We start from the raw sequence: 16,089 nt of genomic DNA on the forward strand, positions 1-16,089 counted from the left end.
CGCTCCCGAACCCGGCTGGACCTGCCCTCAGATCCGCGGCGCGGGCGGCAGCCCGCCGGCCCGGCCCTCCCCTCCCCCGTCGCCCTCTCGACAGCAACAGCCCGGCCAGCGGAAACTCCGCTTTTCCGGGGCGCGGCCCCGGCCAGGAGGGGGCTGCCGCGGGAGCGCGCCTTGGGCCCTTTGGATCCCCAGAGCCGAGGCAAAAGCGGCCACCCGGCCAAAGCCCGCGTCGCGCCAGCCCACCTGGCCCCCACCCCGCTGTGCTGCCCCGGGATTCCTTCACGACCTACGAAAGGGAGCCGTGGCGACCCCAGGGGACGGCCCGCACGCCTGTGGGCCGTGAAGTTTCCGTCCCTGCTTTTCTCCACCATAGACGTATGGGCTCACGGACCTAGAGTCCAAAAGGCCCTGGCAAGGGTGAGATATAAAGCTAAGCCCTGGCCCATCCGGAGCCACCCTTCCTCCTTTTCTGTCTTACAGCTCCCCTCCCCCAAAGCAGCATTCTGGAGTTCCAAGGCCCCCCATCCCTGCCCTCAATTTCTTTCACCTGTAATGTTTTCTCTGCTATACTGTTTAATCTCTAACATCCTACTCCTCCCAAGACCTAGCTCAGTCAACGGTCACATCCAACATGGGCTCTCCCACACTGCCCACCCCCCATCCATCACCTCCAAAAACCATGTCAGGAAGCCTCCTGACATCTGCACCTTGGTTGGTGCACTTAGGGCAACCGCAGCATGACTTCTCAGCACCCAGCAAATGCCCGTTGGGCCCCTCAAGTCCCACCTTGTCTCACCTGTTGGGCCAACTTCTTGGGACCAGAGGACTAGAACATGGAGAAAGCAAGCCCACCTCCACCCACCCACATCTCGAGACTGGGTGACTGAAACCACTCAGGAGTTCATGTGAACGTAAAACAATCTAGATTTTGAGCTGTATTCTCTCCCAGGTATGGACTTGGGGCTCTTCGGGCCACAGGTCTATTAGGAAGGCCTGACCTGGCCTACTTCCCAAGCCCACTGCACTTCCTCAGCCCAGCCAGGGTGTTAAGCTGGCTATTTTTAGTCCCCAAGGACAAAGTAGTAAGGTCAAACCAGACCTAGAGGTACTTCCCCGAGAGCCCTCTTACAAAAGCAAGCCGTGGTAACACACAATTTCAGCATGGCCTTGAATTTATCACCGGTCTCAACTGCAACGTCTGATCCAGGCCCATGCCCCAGGTCACTGAGGCAGCCCTGAAGTTGCAGAAAAAGCCCGTTTTAGTCCTTTTGACGAGGGGATTAAAAGATGAAGGAGGATCAGAAGTGTTACATATGCGTCTCTTTCCTTGGGAAACAGCTTTATTTACAAAACAGGTCTAAAATAAGAACATGAAATGACAAGCCCTTGGGAATTGTGGGAGAGCTGGCTCTTGGGGACCATGTGTGAAGCCCAAACATCCAGACAGAGGGCCTAGAGGAGGACCAGGTGTGTGAGGGGGACCTAAAATTTGAACTCCTTGTATTTTTTACTTCCCCCGCGGCTATCCTGGGGCTGAGCTTTCCGTTTCTTTTGCTGAAGGAGAGAAAGAGAAACAGGTTACAACGGGTGAAACAACCCACTAATCCCCAAGACAAGGGTGGGCAGCCTGACTCAGACACATCGGTCTGTGGAGAAAGTGCTAAAACTGGATTCTCAGACTTGGATGAATTCCCCTCCTTGTGCCTTAGTTTCATCATCCTTAAAGAGGGCAGCCCACCGGAGGATTTCTAAGGTTTTCGGCACCGGGGAAGCTCAGGGCAGCAGACACTGAGTGCGCCCCCATTCTCATATTAGAGGACAACATGCCACTGAAAAAGGAGGCCCTGGAACCTCGTCCCTGGCTCACACCCGGCTGGGTCCCCCTGTGACCGCCTACCTTTTGTTTGGCAGCATGCTCGGCCACCATGTCACTGAAGTCTTCCTTCTCCACCTGTGCCTGCTGCTCCCGCACATGCTCCTCATACTTCTGGGTCATGGCCATGGGATCCAGCTCCAACTCTTCTGGTGCCAGGGCCACTTCCACACCCTGTAGCTCAGGAGCCGGGCCCTTCCGGCTCATCACCTGGAAAAGGGATCAGAGTCTTGTCATCTACAGAGAGGCTTACAAGACTTCGTTTCTGCCCCCTTTCCCAGCCCCCAAAAGAGTGCTCACTGTGGACATGTCATAGATGTGGGTTGATCCCATCATGGCTCCCCCAACAGTGGCCGTTCTCTTCTCTGGTAACACAGTGAACAGCTGAGGTGTCTCACTTCTGCAAAGGACGATGCAGTCAGGCCCAAAAAGGAAGGGACAAAAGGGTCTCCAGTAGGGGAAGCAAAGAGAACACAAGCAGCACCTCCGCCCAGCTCCCAAAGAGACTGCCAGTCACCCAGAGGAACAACGAGTCCTAGGTGCCTCTGCAGGTTGTAGAGACCCAGAAGAGGAAACAACTTGGTCGTTGGGGAGGGGGGTGGAACAGTGCTGATTCTGGGAAATACAGCCTGGAAGGAATACAGGGACTGAGTTAAAGGATCCCCTGAACCAAGTTTAGGGGATCAGAGACCAAGATTCCCACATGTGAAGAAGGGCTAAGGGTCAGGCTAAAAGCTCCCTAAGAACTCTGGTACAGAGAAGATGACAGGAGAAAAGAGACAACAGCTCCTGCCCAAAGTTGTACCTGGAGTTCTAACATAGAGAACTCAAACTTCCAGTACTTCCCATAGCACAAGAATTAGCCGAGCCAGTCTTGCCATGTACCTCAATGAGTCCACTCAAAACACAAAAGCGAATCTAGCAATATCAACCCGGACCTCCCCTCACCTCTCCCTCTGGAGAAGTAACCATCTATTCTTTTTTTTTTTCCCCCAGATTTTATTTATTTATTTGACATACAGAGATCCCAAGTAGGCAGAGAGGCAGACAGAGAGAGAGAGGAGGAAGAAGGCTCCCTGCTGAGCAGAGAGCCTGATGCAGGGCTCAATCCCAGGACCCCAGGATCACGACCTGAGTCGAAGGCAGATGCTTTTTTTTTTTTTTTAATATTTTATTTGTTTATTTGATAGAGATCCCAAGTAGGCAGAGAGGCAGGCAGAGAGAGAGGGAAGAGGCAGGCTCCCTGCTGAGCAGAGAGCCCGGTGCGGGACTCGATCCCAGGGCCCTGAGATCATGACCTGAGCCGAAGGCAGAGGCTTTACCCCACTGAGCCACCCAGGCGCCCCAGTAACCATCTATTCTCACACAGCAGTCAGTTACCACCTTAGAACAGTTTAAATTCGGTCATTCCTTTGCTCAAAAACCTCTGAGGCTTATTTGAACAAACCCAACTTCCGTACGTGATCTAAAGGGTTCATAATCTGGTCCCTTCCTTAATCCCTGTTCACTATGCTCCAACCACAAGACTCTTCTTTCTTTTCTTCCTTGTGTATATATGCCAAGCTTGAGCCTTCTGCAGAAGGAGTAACAGGGACGAGACTTACCCTCCCACCTGAAACAACCAAGAAAATTACCAAGTGGGCAAAACACATGAAACAAAGATTTCAGGTCACCAGACGGGGGTAACAAAGCAGAATAACTTGTGAGACAGGAAACAACTGAGGCATGTCCTTCAGTGACGCTGCCTACTGCACAGAGAGGGTCTGCAGGCCACACAAGGAGGGGGAAGCCGTGTAGAGCCCGGAGGACGCTAGCTGACTGAGTTTAAGGGATGAAGCTGAAAGGCCACAGAGACCAAGGCAGCCAGAGGTCACAGGACAGAGTCCTAGAGAAGAGACAGCAGCACAGAGACCTGAGAGCTCCGGAGACCGATAGAGGGTCTTCCTCAGTACTGATGTGAGTGAAGTGCCAGAGCCGGGGACAGAACCACCCAAAGGCACTGGTGGTGAACAGTGTCTGCTGTTCCACATGGGCCGGGGTATAGCACCTAACTCACTAGCCTGATTAAAAATCCTCCTGATTAACAGGGCATTGGGTGGAATGGACAGAACGTCCTGTGCCTGGCGGTGGAGAGGACCGCACACCGCTTCAGTCCTGCCTCAGGAACCTGAAAAGCAAGACCTGAGAATCAAACTGTTTCCAAGTACCTTAACTGTGTGCCTAGACAAACCCGAGCAAGGATTGCAGGGATACAAAGAACCCAGAACCCCGCACCCAACAAGGTAAATTTCACCAAGTCTGGCTTTCAGTCAAAAATTAACAAGCATGTGGGGTGCCTGGGTGGCACAGTCGGTTAAGTGTTGATCTCTTGGTTTCGGCTCAGGTCATGATCTCAGGGCTAGGAGATCAAGGCCCCCATTAAGATCTGTGCTCAGTGTGGAGTCTGCTTGAGATTCTCTCTCTTTGTCCCTCTGCTCCTGCTTGTGCTCGCTCTCTCTCAAATAAATAAATCTTTAAAAAAAAAAAAGTAAATACAAAGAGAAAAGGAGATTTTCAAAAGGAACACAGCATCAGTGAGCAGGAGGGCAGCTTTGAGAGATCTAATACATATATAATTGGAGTTACAAAGGAGAAAAAGAGAAAGCAAAGGGACCAGAAGATATATTTGGAGAGGGGCACCTGAGTGGCTCAGTTGGTTTGAATCGGTCTGACTCTTGATTTCGGCTCAGAGTTGTGAGATCAAGCCCCATGCTGGGCCTAGAGCCTCCCTCATGGACCCTGCTTGGGATTCTCTCCCTTTGCCTCACCCCCGCCCCAAAATAAAGTACTGAAAGTAAACTACTGCCAACCTAGAATCCTATCCCTGACCAAAATCAAAAATCTTTCAAAAGGACATTTAAATAAAACCAAAAGAATTTAAAATAAAATCTTTCGAAAGAACAAACAAGGAAGCTTTTAGGCTGCCAATACTGGAAGAATTTATGACCAACAGCTCCACAACAAGAAATACTGAAGGATGCCTTTCGGGTGGCAGGAAAATGCCACCAGATGGAAACCTGGACGTACACAAAGAAATGAAAGTTACATTGAGAATGGTATTTATATAAGTTAATACAAGACTAATTATTTACATCACTCTAAAAGATTAAAAAAAAAGGACAACCGATCATTTAAACAAAGATGACCACATAAGGTAGGATTTACGATACGTGAAAGTAAAAAAGCATGATGACCACACAAAGGCTGGGAAGAGAGAAACGGAGTACGCTGCTGTTAGGCGCTCACTACTCTGCACAAGCGGCCTTATCACCTGAAGGTAGACTGTGATAAAGACACGTACTACAAACCCTACAGCAACCACTAAAAATAATAAAACGGGCGCCTGCGTGGCTCGGTCACTAAGCGTCTGCCTTCGGCTCAGGTCACGATCTCAGGGAACAGGGACTGAGCCCTACATCGTGCTCCCTGATCAGCAGGAGGCCTGCTTCTCCCTCTCCCACTCCCACTGCTTGGGTTCCCTCTCTTGCTGTCTCTCTCTGTCACGTAAATAAATAAAATCTTTAAAAAAAAAAAATTTAAAAAAAACAACAAAGAGCTTTACAGTTAATAAGTCAACAAAAGAGATAAAATGGAGTCATAAAAAAAAAAGTTCAATTAATCTAAAATGTAGCCAAATAGGAAAACGGAACACAATCCAGAATGGACAGAGATGACCTCAGGACAAAGGAGTCAATTCATCAAGAAGCCTTAACAATCCTACATATTTACGTACCTAGTAAGGGAGTTTCCATTGCAAGACTCGGAGAAACCCCTGTCTGTCTTAGGCACTTCTGGTTCCTTCTGCCTCAGATTACCCTGCGTTTAGAGCTTTCCTAACATTCAGCTCTCGGCTCAAATACCTCAGTGAGACCTTCCCAAAGACCTCCCCCAACTCAGTTCCCTCCACATCCCATTACCTGGTTGACTTTGCTTCACCTTCCTACCCCTATCTGAAATCACCTTGTTCTCTGACGAGCTACTTACCTGGTGTTTTTCACTGCCTAAAGCCATGCCTAGCAGAGTCCATGATTGGTTCACAAGGTGGGGAAAGCGGGGCACAAGTCAGCTGGCCAACCCAGAGGCTGAAGGGAAGAGAAAGGCCTTCCCTCTCAGCTGTGCCTGGTTCTCTCACCCATCCATCGCTTCCTCAATCTTCTTCTTCCTCAGCTCAATGAGTTCAGGGGTCTCCATTCCAGCTGGCACCGACGAGAACCCTCCAGGAGTGATGAGGCCACTGCGAAGAGAGAAACAAGCTCTGGAGTAACGAGAAAGCCCTCAGCGACAGACCACTTTAGAGGCAGACTCTGCTCGCCCCACCTGTCTGCAGGGGTAATAAAGCCGGTCTCATCTGGTTTGTCCTCATCACTTTCTTCCTCCTCCTCTTCTTCTGAAGACTCTTCATCAGACGGCTCTAGCTCCCCCCAAGGGGTCCTATCAATCTCCTCTTCCTCAGTCTTGGTCTGAAAGAGATCATTCATTCATTCAGCAAACATCTACTAGGTAGGTATGATGCGTTAAGTTGTTGCAAACTGAAGGGATGTAAAAGTAAACAATAATCTCTGCCCACAGAGAGCTCATATTCTAGTGGGGAACTTACTGCAGTCACATCTCGGGAAAATGCATGCAATTTTACAGACTGTGAAACTTCCGAACACCCAGCTCCCTGACAATGACTGTAAACCAACTACTTCCACACTTCATGACCTGAAAGAAGACAGCCACGGCCTCTACCTGAAATTCAGCAGCATTGGTTCCAAACACGTCCCCATAGAGTGGTTTCCCAGTCTCATCTACTGGGGGTTTGCCCCAGCCACCAGCATGGTACCCAAAGGAACAGCTCTGCAAGAGACCGAACGCAAGTCAGTTCCACGGCTAAGCTCCAGAGCAAACGCTGGAGCCCTGGAGAGAAGTCACGCTACAAAGTACAGAACTAGCGCTTGGTAACTCTGGAAATTGGGATTTCAGGGAAGAATTAAATGTTATAAGGCATTACAGAGCAAAAGTGGTAAGCGAGAAAAATCCAGAGGCAACAGGATGGGGAAATGGGAGGCAGAGAGTTGACTAATAAACCTCAGCCTTCATGGTAGAGTCCACGCTGCCTGAAAGTCAAAAACACGACTCAACTTCTTACCGATTTTTCCTAACTTTAAGAGGCTTTTAAAATTTATTTCTCTAAAGGGATAGAAATTTTTACCTGAAGTTTAACAATTACTTCTTTTTTCCCTTAATGACTTTGCTATGTATTAAAGTTTTTTTTTAATCAATGCTTCATATTTCAAAATAAAAGCGTAATGCCATTCTTGATATAAAATTATTTCTATCTGTCCAGCCACGTATATATCAAAGAGATATCTGGAAACACATTCACCAAATTTTAAATCTGGTTATTTCTGAGTGGTGAAATTATAGGCGATTTGTTTTCATCTTTGGACTCATCAATTCTCATTGACTGTTTTATAACAAACAAAAACTTACTTTATTTTGGAAAAAAAAAAAGAGAGAGAGAGAGAGAAAGAGACATAGTAGGGTGGGATGAGAGAAGGAGAAAAAAAAATCATCCTCTAGTTAAAAAGCAGAGGCAACTAAGAACGAAAGCCAGTGCTCACCTCGGGGATGGGCGAGTTCAGCCCAGGAATTTTCAGGTTGGGGTACGACGGGGGTGGTCCATATCGCTGCATGGCAATCAGCCACGGGGGAGGGACCTTGTGAGCATTCTGCCGGAAAAAGAGAACAGGATACCATCTGCCCAACCCTGTCCTTTGTCTCTCTTCTGCCCCAATTCCCATCCTCTTCTTGGCCTCCCCAGTCGGGTAACTGGCACTCACTGGTCCGACTGGCATCCCCAAGGAAATCCTTAGCTCATCAGACAGATCTCCTGGCTTCTTCTCCTTCAGCCGTGTCTCAAACTCCTTCCCCTGAGAAAAAAGCAGAGCACACTGTATTATGAATGCCAGACACACACTGGGAATTCAATGGCAAGAGGCTAGGGGAACAAAGATGAAAAGTCCCAATCCACTCCAGACACAAAATCCCACTGAGAGCTGCCCTACTGCCTGTTGATTCTCATCCCTCCTTTCCCTGGCTGGAGTAGGAAAAGGTATAAAGGCCAGAAAGGAGAGAAGCAGGACTCCCAGTGCCGACATTAACCCACCACAAGAACACAGCCAGATTCAGGAACTGCTTTCTCATCTGTGAAATGAGGACACTCGACAGGATGATCGCCAAGATCCTTCCACCCCCAAAATTCCCTGATATCACGGTGACGGCCATTTCAAGGATCAGGAGGAAAAAATAAAAACTTTTCTCCCTCCCTCAGTATTAACTGTTTTCCTAAAAGCATCCACTACTTGGTGCCTCTGCCCCTTATCCAGTCATCCAGTCATCATTTTAAAAAGACGGACTGAACCTCTCCTCCTACCTCATAAAAGGTAGGAACCTTTTATGGTTCCTAAAACCTACCTCATTTTAAGATTTCAAATTCCACTCCCTCCAAGAAGAGTTAAGAGCTAAGGCTGAGGACAGAAGCCACTGTACCGTCTTGGAAAGCCTTTCCAACTAAGAGTTACACAGCCATGACCAAAGGCCCAGTCTTTTCTCCCCTAGCCCCTACACCCGAACCTCATAGTACAGGTCCCCGTGGATGGTCAGCTTTGGCTTGGTCTGCCACTTGAAGAAAGCATCGTGGAGTTTCTGGTAGTCAATGTCAATCTTCCCCATCTTTGGCCGAACCTTCTCTCGCATTTTGGACTTCATGGTCTTCTGTTCTTCCTGTGAAGCATGCCAGAAGATAGGTTATTAAAAATATTCACCAAGTTCGGCTCTTTATAGCTCTGGTTCCCTGCTCCCAAAAGAAATACAGGGAGGGGCACTTGGGTGGTTCAGTCAGTTAAGCACCTGCCTTCAGCTCAAATCATGACCCCAGGGTCCTGGGATCGAGCCCTGTGCTGGGCTCTGCTCAGCAGGATGTCCCGTTCTCCCTCTCCCTCTGCCCGTCCCCCTCCACACATGCTATCTCTCATTTTCTCACTCTCAAATAAAGAAATATTTTAAAAAGAAAGGGAAACCTCATGTATCTCATTCCAGAAGTCACCAAAATCCTTCCTGCTCAAACCCCTCGAAATTACATAATCCCAGTTGAACAAAATAGATGTGTCATATAAAATCATCTTCAGCTATGGACACTGATAAATAGTTTTTCAAACCATCTTACCAAGAGACTGACCTCATTAGCTGCCTCTGGACAGAACTGGGTGACTGGCGTCTAACTGAGAGACAGTTTTCATCATGTATTTTTGTACCTCCTGAATTTTTTGCAGTACACACAAGTATTCTGTACTCAAAGTATTTAACTTAAAAATTTAAATCTAAGAAGTTACACAACCACCCTGAATCTCCAGCCACAGAGTGCATCAGGCTCACGCTGGGAACAGGGAACTGCAGACACAGTCAAAAGCCACCTGCAGAAAAAGGAGTCACCGTGTGCAGATCAAAGAATTGGCCTAGTGCAGGCAGAGGAAGAATGAGGAGGCAAGAGGGGAAACGGAGCCATGTGGAATCAGAAGTCTCAGCATGGGGCAAGGGAGCTAGCTCTGAACATCGAGGCCAGGTCTGCCTTTCACCAGCTGGTGTCTTCCCCCTCCCTTCTCACCCTCCGTCATAGACAGTGCTGACTTCTGGAGAATGGATAATTAACAAGACAATTAACAAGAAGGCAGACTTCGGGAACCACATTCCCAATTTTGAAACAGGCTGTTATTAAGGCCGTGGAGCTGCAGGGTAGATGGAGCCCTGTCCGGTCCCCTACCTTCTCCTGCAGGGCTTCCCGCATCTCCTGGATGCCTGTGCGTTTGATGAAGTCTGGCAGCTCAAACGGGGGCTTCTCAATGCCTCGTTTGCCCTGTAGGTACTTGCGCTTAAAACACCAGTGGCGTGGTACCGGCACAGAATTCCGAGTGGCCTTGAGATGAACCAAGAGCTTGGGGTCCTGTGCGGTGACATCGTGCATCTCCACGACATCAGGCCGAGCCACAAGCTGGAAAACACAGTAACGTGCCACTAGAAAGCCCTAACCTCTCAGATCTGAGACTCTCTCTTTCTCTTCTTCAGAGGACACATACCTAAGTCACCCAGGTCTCCTTCAAAGCCCTTTTCCCTACCCCCCAAAACAAAACCCTTGTGCATTTCTAGGAGCTTTTCATGCAGTCTTCCGGGCACACTCCAGGATCAGCTAGATCCACTCCAGGCTCACCTGCTTGAGCTCAGCCACGGTGAAGCGATTCATTCGGCGCAACTTTTTCTTGGACAACTTGGGGGCCTCAGGCTTCTTTTCCTAGAACAAAACCATCATTTCTTTTCAGCAAGACCGTTAGGTGTGAATCACACTGCCTGGCTCACCCCAAAGGCATTCTCCTTTGCAGGAGCTCACCACGGCCCCTCGCTGGCTGCACCTCAGCCCTCCCCTCCCCTCAGGAGCTTGCGGGCCTCACCTGTTCATCGTCACTGCTGTCGTCATCGCTGTCCTTGTGCTCCTCCTCGAAGCCCTTCTTCTTGGGGGCTGTGGAGTTCTCCAGTTTGTCAAGTTTCTCTGGCTCCTTCTCCTTCTCCTTCTTCACGTCATCGGTGAGCTGCGGAGGCAGACAACGTGGAAATGCAAGCCCTGTGTCCCTCCCTAGTTCTGAACCCAGCACCGAAAAGACGCCCTCCCTCACCCTGTCTTTCCCCATCCCTGCCCGTTCCCTGCACCGCTGTGCCCCTTCCCAATGTGCTGCTCCTTGTACCTTGAAAGCCTCAAAAATCCTCTTGAAGAAGATGAAGTTGGGCTCATAGATTTCAGGTTCTTCGGTCACATACTCAATTTCAACATCAGCTGCGGGAGAGTCAGAGCCACGGGACCGGGCTGACTCTTTCTCTCGGTCCCCAGAGCTCTCAGAAGACGCCCCCCGAACCCGCTGGGGCTTTTTCTTCTTCTTTCGGTTCCGCCGCTTCCGGTTTTTCTTGCGAGAGAAGGAAAACCAACTGGGTCAGAGAATCCAAGCATCACGCCCACCCCCAATCTCCTCATCCTGTTTCCCCAAGTGACAGAGGAAAGAGGCCTTGAAGTCAGACTCCGATGTTCTGCTCCTCTCAAGCTGTGTGCCTATCAGTAAATTCCTGCACCTCTCAGAACCTAAATGTTTGCAGCTATAAAACGCTGGCATGCACAGTACTCTGAACTCCAAGGATTTATGATAATTAAACGCAAAATATCTGTAAGATACTTGAGACAGGAACTGGCACGAATAGCAGCTATTACTTATTGACTTTAGTGCCCAAATACCATCTCCTAACATTCCTTCCAGAATCTGCTCCATCCTGTACCTCTTTCTTGGATACAGACATGGTGTCCTCCTCAGTCTCTGACGCTGACTGGCCCAGGGATGAGCGAGTGTCTGTTTCCATCTCCTCTTCCTCTGTAAGGGAGAAAGGCGACCATCAGCCTCCTCGCACTGGTACCATGCCACTCGCCCACAGTAACTCCCTTTTACCAAGGGCCAGTTTCCCTCTCAAAGGATGGGACAGAGGGAAGGGATGGAGGAATGCAGACTCAGCCTCAGCCTCTCCAGGTTCTGCCCTGCAGCCCTGGGGACCCAACACACTCACCGTGCTGAGAGTTCATCTCTTCCTGGCGGCTCTCCTTCAGCTGCAGGATCTTTTCCAAAGCCTGGGGGATCTTGGGTCCCACAGAGGGGTCATCCATCTGCCAGAGACAATCCGGACAGAGAAGATAATCTCAGATGTCTACCTCTTGTACAAGAAAGACCACCAGCTAGATGATGTAGACGGCAGATAGCAATAACACGAAAGGGACACAATCGTCCCTCAGCCCCCTTCAGAGTGAACCTCAGAACCCTGCCCTGGAAATGTCTCCCAAACCCAACTTCCTGCTCTACCTGAATACGCTTTAACCAGATATGGCTCTCCCCTGCCCCCGACCCCTGGAAGTCCTCCTATCTTCTCTCAGAATCCTTCTCAAGAAAGAGTCCTTCTCCACACTCTCCAGTCCCTAGAAAGAAATCACCAATCTCACCTCTCTATTCTCATCTCCAGGGGGTGGTGGGGGACCACGAGGCCGGGGAACCGGGGCTCCCATGGGTAAAACAGTGGGAGTGGGGCCCACTGGAGCAGCAACTGTGAGAAGAAAAAAATTCAACGTCAGAAGAGACAAAACGCGCATCTTAAAAATTACCTTCCTTGCTAAAGGTCACTGCGATGGTCACCCTTAGGGAGAGGAGTGGCCAGAAGGGAGCCCGGGAGAGCTTTTGAGGTACGAGTATCATTCTGGTCCTTGGTCCTTGTGCTGGTTGTATGAGTTACTCAGTTGATGACAGTTCACTGAACTTACGCGCTCCACAGGACACGTACTTACGAGTAGGATTTTTCACACAGTCTTTCCCCTTCCCTTCCATTTCCAGGGTCTTACCTCGAGGACCCAAAGGAGTGCGAACACCAATCTGGCCCATGTCTTGTGGGGGCCGAGGGACTGGGGCGCCCATCTTGGCGATCTCCTGCTGCCGCTCCTGCTCCAGGAGCACAGCCGCCTGTAAGAGAGACGTGGGAGTGAAGGCGCAGCTTGGAAATCCAGTGGGCGGGCAGCCCCTGGCAAACACAGGCTTTTAGCCAACAGACCCAAGGAGAACAATCAGGTGCCACCAGAGTTCGGACATCCTCATCACCCTCACCCTTCCAGGCTACTGATCCAAGGGCAGGAGGTCTCTCGTCACAAAAGAAAACCCCTGGAAATAATACCAAGAAACCCCAGGGAGCTCCTGGTTTCTAACAGAGAATTTAACATTTCGCTACACAAAGTCTTCTGTTTTTTAACAAGAGTTTTCTTCCCCAAGAGATCAAGTTATTTCTAAGGAACAATGAATTCTTTTCTTATTCCTGCTCTTCAAGATCTAGCACGGTCTAGGCAGAAACAGCACTTCATAAATAATTTCGTGTCTATTCCTGTTAATGTTTACTTTCTAATACTCCCAGTAACACACTAGGGAACAACTGACAAGATGCCCCTCTGGGAGTGGATGTCTTCTGTATCATTCTCTAACTACATCTACCATGTTGAGTCTAAATCCAATACAACTGACTAAATAAATCCAGGCTCCCCTCGTAGGTACCTAAAACAATTATCTCGTAAGACTAACAGAAGTCACCAAACTTCTTCTGTAATGGCCTAAACGATAAACATCTTAAACTTTATGGGTCATTGCAAAGGCTGTTCTGGTTTGCTTTTTTTTTTTTTTTCCTTAAATCCTTTAAAGACAGAAAAACCATTCTTAACTTGCAGGCCATACTAAATCAGGTCACAGTCTGTAGTTTACCAATCCCCGGGCTCCAGAGAAGATGGGATTATTTGGAAGATACTGGGACTTAAGGATGAGGTAACCTCCATGGAAAACTTGCAAGGTACATCTTGTTTTGGACACTGAGTACTAGGAATGAGAGTCCAAGGACTGGACCATAAGGCCAAAGGCTGGGGGGCATTACCCGCTTCTGCTGCTCCAAGAGCTCATGTTCCTTCAGTGAATGATCTCCCTGCTTAAAAAAGAAAACAAGCTCCCATCAGCACCACCAACCCTGAGGCCAGGCTGTCACAACTCTGCTTCCTGGGGTCCTCTTCCAGTTGAGGGCCTATGTTCTAGTCTTGGGTCCAGACCTTCCCAGAAAGCTCGGCCCCAGGGTGCCTGGGTGGCTCAGTTAGCTACGCGTCTGCCTTCTGCTCAGGTCATGATCCCAGGGTTCAGGGATCAAGTCCCGCATCAGGCTCCCTGCTCAGCGGGGAGTCTGCTTCTCCCTCTCCCTCTGCCTCTGCCCTCCCCCACTGCTCATGCTCTCTAATAAATAAATAAAATATTAAAAAAAAAAAAAAAGGAGGAGGAGGAGCCTTAGCCTCAGCCTCTCTGAAGCTCCACTGCGCCTTTAGCACCCTGTTGAGACCCACACCGAAGCTGCCATCTGCCCCACCTGCTTGGCCCGCTCCTCTTGCTGCATCAGCAAAGCCGCCTGCTGCTGCGCCAGCTTCAGCCGCTCCTCCTCGGACAGAGCCACAGGCTCACCCACCCGGAGAGGAGGCGGTGGCCCCAAGTTTGGTGGGCGGGGTCCAACTGCCATAGGAAAGCCAAGGCCAAGGCCTGGTGGAGGTGGTGGGGGTGGTGGAGGAGGTTGCAGCGGGGGGAGTCCCATGGGTGGTGGTGGCATGGGAATCCCAGAAAGCTGTGGGAAAAAAATGTGAACATATACTAGGAAACGTTTACCTACTGCAGACACTTGCTGGAGATCAACTATGAGCCAGGTGCTAGGATTCAAAGTCAAATGACATATAACTCTCGCATGTAAGAAAAGAATACTCTATAACAATACCAAAAGAGGAGGATGCTAATTTGGGGGCACCAACCAAGGAAACTATCGACTCTCTCCCCAGAAAAACGTGAACATAGATTTTGTATACAATTTCAGGAAATTCGAGGACACCTCTAAAGGCCACCTGGGAACTCCTCATCCCACACAGACAAGTCAAGAGTTCCCAGGTCAGAGCCATTATCCTAGAGAAAAATTCAAATCCTGGCTCAGAAAAGGACATGAAAGTTGAGAAGACTTAAACTGGAGCCAGTGTGTCCCAATGACTCACTAAATGTAAAGGCTATGAAATCAAACCAGGGAATGAGCCTTAATGTCTAACTGAACAAAATGGGAACTGTGCCCTGGGAAGGCAAAATCGGGCTTCCAGATTACTTAAGCTGCACCTTAAACAACAGATAGAATTTGGAAAAGCAGACATTGGGAAAGGTGATAAGGATCAGGACCAAGGGAGAACTGAAGAGCTGCCATTTCTCCCTGTCCAATCTGTTCGTTGCGTCTCCAATACACTGAATATGAAAGAGGTCATCTTATAAAGTAGAACCACCCCCTTACCTGTGCAGACATGGGAGGGGGAGCTGCTTTGTCCCCATCTTCACCTCTCAGAACTGGCCGATTCAGCACGATGCCAGTCTGCAAAACAGAAAGGACTCCAGGTCAGTCCAAGAGGAGCTGTTCCACGAAACGACATTCACCCCCATTCATTCAACAACATTTACCCAGTGCCTGTCTGCCAGAGCTTGAGCTAGTCACTGGCGAGGACCGACACAGACAGAAACGATTACAACTGGTCAGATAATGACAAAAACAAGCGGAAACTGCAAACCCCTGCTTGCTGGGTAGAGCTACATAAAGAACCAAGACCGAGTAGTGAGGGGCCACCAAGGCCTTCTCTAAAACCTTGGCCTACCCCGACGTCCCGCCTCCAACACGTACCTGGCGGGTATAGGTCTGCAGCCTCTCCACCAGCTCCTCGCGACTCCCTGCTGGGCAAAGCACAAGATCAACAAGGTCCGTCAGGACCAAGTCAGGCCTCAGCGATCCGCCTCCGCCCCTCCCCCCGCCCCTGGGTCTCCGGGGTAACCAGGCTCCGCTTCTCCCTCAGGCCTGCGCTGCCCCGGCTCTTGACCTCTCGAGGTTCTCACCTTGGATCGGAGCTCCGATCTCTGCCAATTTGGCTTGAAGCTCCTGGGCAGCCCAAGCGCCATAGTGCCCAGGGGGTGGCGGCGGCGGCAGCTGCAACTCTCCTTTGGGAGGCTCGGGATGCTCGGCCGCCATCTTAGCCGCAGGAAGGCGCGCGACCAATCCGGAAGTTCGAGCCAGACTTGGGGCCCACTTCCCGGAACTTCCGGCAGCGCCGCACGCCACGTCCGCCTGAGGATTGGCAGGCCGTTCACACTGAGGCCCGGCCCCTGCGGATCTCCAAGGGTTCCCAGGGGACCTGGCCGCGAGGCCTTGTGGGACTTGTAGTACGCAGGACCCCTCCTCTGGCGGTCCGACTCCGGGAGGACTGGGCCGGGCTCAAGCCCCCGGAACACTGGGGGCTGGAGCGGGGGCGGGGCTGCGGAGAATGATGGTCCCGCCCGAAAGGCTTGCTCCCCGCGTCTGACCCGCGGGAGCGCAGAGCTCCAGCCTTCCGACCCGACTTCCAGCTCGGGCGTGAGAGGTCCGGGCGGTTACGTTCCTCAGGGAGTCCTGAAGGATTCATTCCAACGGCGACCGCGCGTTGTGGGCGCCAAGCGGGAGGTTGCAGCCGATGCCTGTGATTAAACAGTATCTGA

General features: G+C 50.3%; 1 protein-coding gene across 3 annotated transcripts; it reads right to left on the reverse strand.

Annotated features, from left to right (window-relative positions):
* Positions 1–1,305: 1,305 nt before the first annotated feature.
* On the reverse strand, positions 1,306–15,630 carry SF3B2 (splicing factor 3b subunit 2). 3 transcript variants are annotated; one of them, XM_046016494.1, is made up of 22 exons: positions 15,454–15,630; positions 15,245–15,294; positions 14,864–14,941; positions 13,916–14,164; positions 13,439–13,486; positions 12,372–12,489; positions 11,979–12,079; positions 11,552–11,648; positions 11,270–11,361; positions 10,690–10,905; positions 10,399–10,536; positions 10,161–10,241; positions 9,717–9,944; positions 8,531–8,680; positions 7,738–7,827; positions 7,519–7,626; positions 6,644–6,751; positions 6,230–6,372; positions 6,045–6,146; positions 2,174–2,273; positions 1,898–2,083; positions 1,306–1,554 (listed from the first exon to the last, which is right to left on the reverse strand). In XM_046016494.1, exons 1-22 carry the CDS (start codon positions 15,584–15,586, stop codon positions 1,483–1,485), a joined length of 2,688 nt encoding a protein of 895 aa, XP_045872450.1. In that variant the 5' UTR covers positions 15,587–15,630; the 3' UTR covers positions 1,306–1,482. The 3 variants fall into 3 exon arrangements, with proteins under 3 accessions (XP_045872450.1, XP_045872447.1, XP_045872449.1); XM_046016491.1 differs by having other exon boundaries at positions 13,439–13,489; positions 15,454–15,629; XM_046016493.1 differs by having other exon boundaries at positions 13,439–13,489; positions 15,245–15,291; positions 15,454–15,628.
* Positions 15,631–16,089: the final 459 nt, after the last annotated feature.

The sequence above is a fragment of the Meles meles genome, chromosome 8 (genome assembly GCF_922984935.1).
Source record: "Meles meles chromosome 8, mMelMel3.1 paternal haplotype, whole genome shotgun sequence".
NCBI lineage: Eukaryota > Metazoa > Chordata > Mammalia > Carnivora > Mustelidae > Meles > Meles meles.